The 10993-nt window shown below is 35.9% G+C and overlaps 1 protein-coding gene across 1 annotated transcript in view; it reads left to right on the top strand.

Moving 5' to 3' along the window:
* Nucleotides 1-10993, top strand: part of MATR3 (matrin 3) — a 26801-nt gene continuing 15808 nt past the window's right edge. Inside the window, 3 exon segments of the mRNA XM_006923052.3 lie at nucleotides 1-150; nucleotides 9494-9737; nucleotides 9739-10576. Coding sequence (XP_006923114.1) covers nucleotides 9673-9737; nucleotides 9739-10576 — 903 coding nt within the window. The 5' untranslated portion in view covers nucleotides 1-150; nucleotides 9494-9672.

The raw sequence follows: 10993 nt of genomic DNA, 5'->3' as shown, positions 1-10993 counted from the left end.
AGGCTCTCTCGCGAGAGTGGGTTTGTTCTTGGTCTGCAGCCGCTGCTGCCACCTCTTACCAGCGCCGTTGCTGCGGGGGATTGTGGGATCCTTCGCGTCCTGTTCGCTAGGAGAGAGGTACCTCTCCTTTTCCCTTTCCCTTTCCTTAAGGTAGGCGTGAAGCGGGTAAGAATCGGGGTGGGGTGGTCGGGGGCTCTCTGCGTCCGCCGGGAGGAGGCAGCGATGGCGACAGGGGCTGTAGGGAGCCGGCGGCGCGCCTTTCTTGCTCGCTCCCGCTCGCCCGCTCTGCCTCCCTCCGCGCTGCGTATGTGAGCCGCCTGATCGGCGGCCGCCATGTTAGGAGCGCAGTGGCGGCGCAGCCAGCCTCCTCGGGCGTTGGAGGTGAGCGGTCCCGGAGGGAGACACTCGGTCAGCCAAGAGCCTGGGGTGCGGCGAGAGAGTCGGGGGGCTCTGAGGGCAGCCGATGAGCCGAGCTTCCCGCGTCCTGGGCTTGCTGCGGGCGGGGGCGGGACGATGAACCCGTTACACGCGAGCTGCCGCGCTGAAAGGGAGGAGCGCCGGAGGCCTGAGGGACCGACTGTCCATAGGGGGCCTGCCGTTTGGGGAGGATAGTTAAGTTAGCGAAGTTCTTGGATAGTGCCAGTCCCACATACTTGTTTGCTTTTTTTTTTTCCCTTTGCGCTTGAAAATGTGCCCTAAAATGGAGGATTTCGCAGACTCAAAAGCTTTGCCGCTTGAGCAGAATTTCTTGGTGTCAAGGCCTTCGCTCTGTTCCTCGCCCATCGCTTCATAGCGCCCCCTAAGACTCCCCCGTCCCCCGCCCACACGCGCGCGCGATTTTAGCCGGACCTCAGAAACAATTCCTCCCCACCCCCCCGTCGCTTAAAAATGGCCGAAAATGAAACGTTAACGCTTGTTTTTCGTATTGCGTCGTGGATAAAGCCTTCTACAGTATGCTGCTAGGCAGGAGATTAGTTTCTGTTTAGAGAATCACCTCACATTCCTTTTCCCTTTATTAAAATATTGTCAGTAGGTTCCTCCAGAGAGGATCGTGTGATGTGGGACCTTCCGGTTTCCAAACAAAGGGTTTGGAGTACCGTGATGTAGTCGCATCGTTGTTCTTTTTATTGCTAGCTCTGTGCCATGTTCTGTGTTACACAGGGACTTTCTCTGCTTACTGTGGAGGAATATCTCGCAGATGTTTATACTGCTCTGTCGCACTATTCTGTATAATATTCCTATTGGATCAGTTAGTTTTCCAGCTAGATATTTCTAGAACGGTTATGGCGTTTCCGAAATTTCTAGTCTTTCAAGCGCGCTGGAATAATGAGAATTGTTGATTTCCCATGTCGTAGTCATGAGATTTTTGTATTGATGTTGCGTTTTGCTTATTGAACAGAGCTTGGTTTAAGATTTTTTAAGTAATAAGACAGTTTTCTCTCAGTTAACAGTTCTCTGCGGGCAAAAATAATATTTTAGGCTTAAATTTTCAAAATAAGATTTCTTTTTAAAAACTCAGTGATTCAGTCATCTACACAGTCAAAATAATTTTTCAGCATTAGAATTTTAGTAATCTAGAAGGCGAGGAAGGACAGGTTTTTGTTGCAAAAACGCTCCGTGGTATGTTTTTGCAAACTTGAAATCAAACACAATTTCCATACTACATTTAAGATTTTTCTGGCTTGTTACGTAAGATTTGGAAAAACGCTCTTTAGCCAGAAGATGTTTGTGTTGAAGTGCTTTATATTTACATTTCTTCCTTTCCATTTAACATTATATGATTATAACAAGTGTATACTCTACCCGGGGGAAGTTTTCAGTTTATCATTACATATTTCCCTTCCCAGCCGTGTAAGCGGTGCTGCTTTTACATAGCATTTTAAACTAATTGGGAAGGATTTAACTACTCTTGATCTGAACGTTGTATATATTAAAGGAGTCTTTAAACGTACTAATTTTTTGAACGCTTTTAGGGAAATGTTAACTAATATTACAAGTCAGTTAATGGTAGGTAACAAATTTTAACAACTGAGGAATGCAAAGAAAATGTCTTACATAATTTTAGAAATAAAATGTAGTTCAAATCTCTATTTTATAGAAGAGAAGATTAAAGCCCAAGGAGGTGATGATTATCTGGTTAACCAGTGGCGTTCTAGAATGCTTACATCTTGATTGGATACTTCATTTAGACTCTTCATTTTTTAATAAATAGACTTAAAAGTGGTAGGACTCTCTTACAAGAATTTATCTTAAGGGAATAGTGTGTTAAAGATTTCTGTGCCAAAAAAATTTGTCTACGTAAATGTTAATCTGGGTTATTAAGCATATTAAAAGTCTAAAAGGTTCAATCAACATTTGGTGGTTCACAAATTTGGTGCGGCCATCAAATGGAAATCTACAGCTTCTTAAAACAGTGTTTTAAGAAGAGAGTAATGATGGGAAAATGACAATAGAATATAGTATTGGAAAGAATGTAAAAAACTGCTGGTGCCAATTTTAATATTTCGTTTAAAGGAACGTGTAAATAAGCATAAAAATAGAAACATACCAAAAAAAGTCTAGATGTTGGAGTTAATGGATTATTTGTATTTCTTTCCTCGTGTTTTTCTGAGATTTCCACAAGAAATTATATTTACTTTTGTAATGGGGAGAGACTTTTTTGTAAATGTTAGGGCCGGTTAAAAAACCAGAATCTCATGCATGTTGTTTTTTTAGAGGAATTGAAGTAGAAGTGAGCTGTTCTTGAGGTCTGAAGTGCAGTTTTTTCCGAAAGTGACAAAAAGTTATCACTTGTTATATGTAGACAAACATAGGGATCTGAACACAGTCTTATGTAAAAATCTTAAGTTTGCCATTATCAAGACTAATGCTAACTAGGTTATTATATGAACTGCAGTCATTAACTATTTCAAGAATAAGCAAAACCAAAGAATTGGATAATGGTTTATTTGATGTTCTTAGCACATCTTTTAGGTAAAAGTACTTTGTTTAAATATACCTATTTTAGTTAGAATTGCATTAAAACTGTCCCACATTTGCTGCAACAGTTCTTAGTGCACTCAACTGACTTAACTTTGGAATAGACAATACCAAGTTCACCGGATGTGGGGTGGAAGGTTTGTAGACAGTAGTTTTGTTTTTATATATGTATATATGTGGTTATTACAATGTCTTCACTGTCAGGGATATAAAACGCTGTAATTTATAATTCTTAGGTATGTAGTGAGCTTATTTGTTAGCTCAATTAAAAATTTAAGAGGCTAAAGTTTAAAAGCTAATTTATATAAAATACTTGCTCTTTTCTAGAAAAATTTTTAAATGACGTATCTTTGACATTGGCCGATCTAGAGTCCTTGTAGCTTATGGTTGTTGGTACATATCTTATGGCAGAATCCCTTTTGGATGTGCTGGATAAGAGCAAAGGGGAAAAACGCCTATGGTAGACGTCATAGGGGGCAAGCAGTAAATGCAGCAAGTTACGAAGTGATTGATATTAGGATCTTAAAAGGATCTTTGATTTGCCGTATCATAGGTTGCTAATGAAGATACAGAACTTTCTGATCTTTTAAGTTTTGTATGTTTTTTTCCCCCATTTGTGGGGATTACTATGCTATTAAACATCTTCATTTGGTATAGTAACTTATAGGAGAACCACCAATACCATATTTGAAATTTGAAAGTGAAGTGGTTGAGCACCTGACTCATGCAGTAATTGAGAACGGAAAAGCAATATAGAAGAAATACAAACATTTGTGCTTAAAATGATCTTGCTGTGAGGTGTGAGACATCAGAACAATTTAATGCTTAACTGTGGACCCTTGTGTGGATGATGGTATTCTGGAAAGGCACCATGGAGGAGGGAGTTTTACACTTAAGCATCAGGAGACACCAAGAAATATTCGTAGCCGCATTCTTGATAACGCAAGAGATTTAAAACAGCCTAAATGTTCATCATATGCAGAATAGATAAGTGTATGTGCCATAATGGTATCTATATTGCAGTTAAAATGTAGGTTTAATTCCTGTATAAATCAGTTTTTTAAAGCAAATAATGATATGTACATATTGTCAATTTGTAAAAAAAATTAGATGTGCAAAATTAATGTGTTTTTGAGGATATGAATAGGTAAAACTTGAAGATAAGGAACTGCAGAAGAGATGCGTTAGAAATTGGTAGGTAGAAAGTATTTAAGGTCTTGTTCTATTTCTAAACTTGAATGTACACACACTGGTTTGTATACATTATATGAAGTGGGGGTGTGCTGGGCCTTAAGAGAAATGCTAGTATTAAATGAAGAGAGGAGAAGAGACATTTCAGCTAATTTGCTCAAGTGCTGAGCAGTCTCAACTTATTATAAAATGATCTCTCTCATAAGGTGTTGGTGTATATTGGAAAGTGGGTTTAGATAAGTAGGATACAACCAACATATGAAAGATATTAAAAACCATAATGTGGACTTTATTTAGTGAGTAGTATGTTTTGGAGCAGTAGAATGTAAGATGGGTGATGTTTTAGGACATCTATATTGGAATCTGCAAACGTGGATGCAAGGAAACCAGCCAAAAGGCTGGAGAACTTAAGATCTCTGGTAAGACTATGGCAGAGGAAATAGAGAGGTAAAGACTTTTTGTTCTGAAGGATAAGAAGGTAACTTAAAGATAGACCAGCAATAGAGAGTGAAGAAAGAAGAGGTTTAATTTGTCCACTTTCACTAAGATCCACTTCTTTTCTTCAATTTTAGTTGTCTAGGTTACTACTAGTCTTTTAAAGCTGACTTCTGGTTTGGTAACAATTTAAATATGAATTCTGGCTTTGAATAGAAGTGGATGGGACATTGAAGTTGATGTATGAAATAAGGGTGTACAGTACAGTGAAAGGTTTATACGCATATGTCTCTGGATCAGTCATTTTATCTCTAAAGTTTGCTTTCTTATTGTGAGGATCAGATTACATAAAAGTAGTTTACTGTTTCTTACCATGTGCTGGACACCAGTCTAAGTGTTTTATGTGTGTCATTTTATTAAGTCTTTACAGCCTCGTGAAATAGGTTTCGCTTTTATTCCCATTTTACATATGAGGAAACAAACAGATGTTAAGTAATTTGCCCAAGGTCCTACAGCTACTGTGTAATAGAAACAGGATACAAGTCAAGGCATTTGGGCTCCAAAAATTTCAGTATATACCAAATCAAAGTTGTATAAGTTTGTGGAAGCCAAGAGTAGAACATAAAATGAGTTGAGGGGGAAATCTTAAGGTGCAGAATGGGGCATTGATAAAAACCACTGCTTTTGCTTCAAAGTAGAGAAAAGAGCAAAGTTAGTATCATAGATTAAAATCAAGAGTCCAAATTGTCGAGTAAATGGAATAAGTTGCTATCCTGTAGTACGGGCTTATCATTCCTGTGCTGCTTTAATTTGAAAAATGTTTAACGTCTAATTGAAAGTAGCCAGGAAAAAAATTTTTTTAAATGCTTACAGCACCTGGTATTCCTGGTCTCCCATCCAAGTACTAACCAGGCCCGACCTTGCTTAGCTTCCGAGAATCAGTAGTTTATTTTCAAAAGCCTTTTAAGCCCCTTATAGGTATGCCAAAGTGAGATGAGATCATGATACTGAAGAATACACATTGAAGTATAAGGATTTTTTTATTTTTAAAAGATTTTTATCAAAATATAGTTAATATACACTATTGTATTAGTTTTTGATATACATCATAATTATTCAACCTTTATATACCTAAGGAAGTGATCACGATAAGTCCAGCGACCATCTGACACTGTACAACACTATCACAATATTATTGACTATATTCCTTATGCTGTACATCACATCCCCATGACTGACTTGTTTCATGCATGGAAATTTCAGCCTCTTGTTCCCCTTTACCTCCCCCGCTCCTTTTGATTTTTTCAATTACAGTTGACATTCAATACTATATTAGTTTCAGGTGTACAGCATAGTGGTTAGACATTTATATAATTTACAAAGTAATCCCCCTGGCTAGTCTAGTACCCACCTGGCACTATACATTGTTATTACCATATTGACTGTATTTCCTATGCTTTACATTCCCATGACTATTTGATAACTACCACTTTGTACTTAATTCCTTCACTTTTTTAAAGTATAAGGTTTCAAAATGGCTCAAGCTCTGTATGAAAAATTGAGTAGTTCCTGAGATATAATCATTTAAAAAAATCAAACCCTTAAATGAAATACAAGTTAAAAAATGTTAAAGTATATAATATATAAATATATAAAAAAATATAAAGCTATGTTGATAAGTTATTTGGAAAACCATTATCAAATTAATAAATGAGAAGTTTTTAAATAGGGACTTATTAACCTAACTTCATACTTTAATTAGAAATGAGTTGGTGCTTAGTTTAAAAGATCTGATCACAGAAGTCAATGCTTTTGTGTGACAATGACAAAAATTAAGGAACTGCCTTTCCAAATGACGACACTTTGAAATTAGTAGTGAGCTATACGTGCCATCTATTGATGTATAATTAGGACATTTTTACTGTGTTGGTATTGTTGGTTGCTACCTTTCACATATTTGGGGAGCTAACAAATCACAAGTTTGACCTTGATAGAACATTTGGAAAATCTGAAAATTTCTTGCCCTGTTTGTTTTTAATTCAGAAGAGAATTTTATAAACTACAGTTTTCTAGCTGTTTGTAAGGTTTTACATTTAGTAGCATTTGCAATTAGATCATAAACCAGCTTTAATTCTAGGTAAATTGTTTAGTAGAATTGTCTGTAAAAATGCCTGTTAAGAATTTGCTTATCAAGTTATAAATGCATTTGTGAAGCCCAATTATGGATAATGTTAGTCGTTCTTTTATTTTTCTGATTGGGGGAGATGGAGGTACTTTTTTGAAAGTGAAAGGTTCTGTGTTGATGGGCATTTAGAATTTGCTACATAAAGATTTTAAGTGGGTAAATTAGATTTTGATGTTACATTTTAGGTTAATGTCAAAGGAACTATTTTCAAATTTTATTAAACCTCTAGTATAATGTATTGCAAAAAAGCAACTTTATAATTATGGAAGTAAAACAAAATAAGCTATTAATCTTTTAAAAATCTAATAATTTAGTAAACGTTTCAGTATTGTGCTTAACTTTAATAGGCAGTAAGTCTCACTTAAATGAGCCTTTTAACAAATGGCTTATTTGTCTTATGTTTACCAATTACCAAAGATACTAAAGGAATTGTATTCATAAATGCTCTTTAAATGGTGGTGTCACGTCAGATTTTTCAATTCATTTTAATTTAAAATTTTTTGTAAGAATTTTGTTTGTATTTCAAAGGTCTGACTTAAGTTCCTATTCAGTAATATTACTCTCAAATTCTTGTGTCGATCTGGCTGCATTTAAGTTGAAACTGAGTCAAGAATATTAAGGTTATTTTTAATTAAATTACAAGTCGTCATGAGATATAAACATTGTCTTGCCCTTTTTCTGAAGTTCATTTTTTGTTTTGTCTTAAGGTTATCATCTTACCTTTACTTCTCTTAACCTTTCTTTTTGCAGATACACCGTTTTCATTGTACCAAAGAAAATAATTGAGATCTCTGCAATGTGATAATCATTTCCTTAAAATATGATCAATAAAGATTTTATACATAATACTGTTGTATAATTTCCCTGAAGAAAAAGAGTAGTTCTTTCAAAAAACTGGTTTTTCAATAATACTGAGCTTTGGCTATTACATGAAGAGCAAAACTGCTATTAATAATAACTTTGGTAGTTTGAAATACTGATTTTGAAAAACCCTCAAAGTTTTTGTCTTTTAAAATATAAAGTATACATGAAAATTTAGAGGGTCCTGCCAGTGTTTATACACAGTATTTCAGCTGCCATTCTGTATAACATTTATAAGATATCAAAGAAACTCATCCAAAGTCCACCTGACTCTTGTCTTTATTTTATTAATCTTAAAGTCTAAGTAGTTTATATAGTGGATGTGATCCAGAACTAGTTTCTTTGGTGTCTTTTCTCAAATTCATCTTTCTTGGTGTGCAAAAACATCTATAATTCCAGTCACCTCTGACGGCATTTCTGTGTCTTTTTAACTTTGTCACATCTTTTTGTAAAATCTAGTCCTGCCTGTGGTTTTTTTTTAATACTTCCTCTGCCACTATATTCGTCCAATGTTCCCTTGCTTTATCCTGTCCTTGGTGGGCTTGGTCCCATAATAGACTTGTGACTATTGAATATTGCCTGGTTTTTACTGTAATAAAGTTTAATGTGTTGAACTATCATCAATGCCTAGGTGTATGTATGGGTGATCAAACGTATAAGACTTAGCAAAGCCTCCAAATAGAATTCTGTAACAAACAATTTAAGACTTCCCTATGTCGTCGTGATTATAAAAAGGTGTTTTCATCAAGGACATTTGTTATGTACATCATTTAATATTTTGTGAGAATCATATGTAAATGCTTTGGAAATTCTTACATAACCATTTCTGAGGTAAAACAACTTGAAAGAAAAAATAATTTCATCTAGAAACACATCTTGGGTAATTGTATTCAAAACCAAAATTTTCCAAGTGATTGTGGCTATTCTTGTGAAAAGTTTACACAAATCTATACAAGATCTCATTTTCATTTTTACCTTACTTGAGTTTTAGAGGTTCTGAAGCCCTGAAATTAGATGAGTGTTGGTGGATGCTAACTTGGGGAGTTTCACTTCTTTAAATCACCTACACTTCCTGTACCTGGGTTTTTTCTTGGGAGGTCTCTTATTTCTATACTGACCATATTTAGTTCTCCTTACTTTATAATACTAGAAATGGAATAAGCACTGCCTGATAGAAGGTGGACAGTAAGAAAGCAGTTAGTTATATGGCTTAAATTTGTGCAGAAATCCTTAAACTGTCAGAAGTCACTTGTTTTTCTTCACATCTGTCTTCACCTTATGATTTTGCTACATAAAGATCTCAGCTATTGTGTTTGGTCTTAGATCTTATAGTAGGTACTTGACACCTAAACTTCATTTGTTATTTTACTTGGTTCTTTCTGATAGTTATAATAGGTCTCATTTTCTAAAGCAGAATACAACTGATTCATCTTTGACTTGCTGACATTGATTTTTTGTTTTGTTTTGTTTTTAGTCTTCTGGAACTTAAGCATCATACTATAGGGTGTATTTTTATTCTTCTGAAAGAAAAGACCCATCTATATTTTTACTGAAATTTTGATGTAATCAGACATCCAACCCTTCAATTGAAATGTTTTTAAATTTAGTATGAAATTCCCTTTAATAGTTAAACTTTAGCATGAAAGACCACTTTTTAAATATCTATATGCAGGCTCTGCATACATCTGGAATCTGTTTAAGATATATAATAAATTCCTTGTAAGTTTGAGATCTTAAATGTTTTTTTTTTTTTTAATCAACATGATGCATAAGTTTTTTTTCTTTAAAAAAACGGCATCTACTTAAAGGGATTTATGACTAAAATTGCTTATTTTTCTACAGAGTTGTCTGCTGGTTCTCAGCTTGAAGAAGATTCTACAGTCCTTATTGATCCTTTTTCTTGGCGTTACCATTTTTTTGAAGCAAAGTTGACCTAGTTTTGTAGTTTGAGCTTTCTTTTTGGCCATCTTTTAAGAAAATTTTTTTGGTAATCTATAAATTAGCCAAGAGATAGTTCTACAATGTCCAAGTCATTCCAGCAGTCATCTCTCGGTAGGGACTCGCAGGGTCATGGGCGTGACCTGTCTTATAGGCCTTCTTGCTGCTGCTACCCAGTCTTTAAGTATGCCAGCATCTCTTGGAAGGATGAACCAGGGTACTGCACGCCTTGCTAGTTTAATGAATCTTGGAATGAGTTCTTCATTGAATCAACAAGGAGCTCATAGTGCACTGTCTTCTGCTAGTACTTCTTCCCATAATTTGCAGTCTATATTTAACATTGGAAGTAGAGGTCCACTCCCTTTGTCTTCTCAACACCGTGGAGATGCAGACCAGGCCAGTAACATTTTGGCCAGCTTTGGTCTGTCTGCTAGAGACTTAGATGAACTGAGTCGTTATCCAGAGGACAAGATTACTCCTGAGAATTTGCCCCAAATCCTTCTACAGCTTAAAAGGAGGAGAACTGAAGAAGGCCCTACATTGAGTTATGGTAGAGATGGCAGATCTGCTACACGGGAGCCACCATACAGAGTACCTAGGGATGATTGGGAAGAAAAAAGGCACTTTAGAAGAGATAGTTTTGATGATCGTGGTCCTAGTCTCAACCCAGTGCTTGATTATGACCATGGAAGTCGTTCTCAAGAATCTGGTTATTATGACAGAATGGATTATGAAGATGACAGATTAAGAGATGGAGAAAGGTGTAGGGATGATTCTTTTTTTGGTGAGACCTCGCATAACTATCATAAATTTGACAGTGAGTATGAGAGAATGGGACGTGGTCCTGGCCCCTTACAAGAGAGATCTCTCTTTGAGAAAAAGAGGGGCGCTCCTCCAAGTAGCAATATTGAAGACTTCCATGGACTCTTACCGAAGGGTTATCCCCATCTGTGCTCTATATGTGATTTGCCAGTTCATTCTAATAAGGTGAGTTAATGCAACAGATGCTTCTAATTTCTTTTACATTGTAGTGTCTATTCTGTATTTACCTATCTTTTACTCTGATTCTGTAGTCTGATGACACTGAGTTGATCAAGAATTTTTATACTTTGAGAACACTTTATTTGGAAGGTAATTGTTTTTTGAGCATTTTAAACCAGGGCTTTACATTAATACAATCTGCCTAGATTGCTTCTGGCCACAAAGCTGTCATCCACTGGGATTTCTTGTTGGTTTTTGGCATCAATATGTTCTTCTTAATCATATTTAAGCAGTTTTTTGTCTGCTTTGTTGAATTAAGCATTTTTTTTATTTTTATTTTTTCAGTCAATGTGCTATTCAGGATGCTAGATTTCAGATCTCCATCTGTCTTGATTGCTGATTTGTATGTAGTAAAGATGGATT

This window comes from Pteropus alecto, unplaced genomic scaffold (genome assembly GCF_000325575.1).
Source record: "Pteropus alecto unplaced genomic scaffold, ASM32557v1 scaffold78, whole genome shotgun sequence".
NCBI lineage: Eukaryota > Metazoa > Chordata > Mammalia > Chiroptera > Pteropodidae > Pteropus > Pteropus alecto.
Note: the sequence above shows the minus strand (reverse complement) of the source record. Positions and strands in the feature narration are given on the sequence as shown.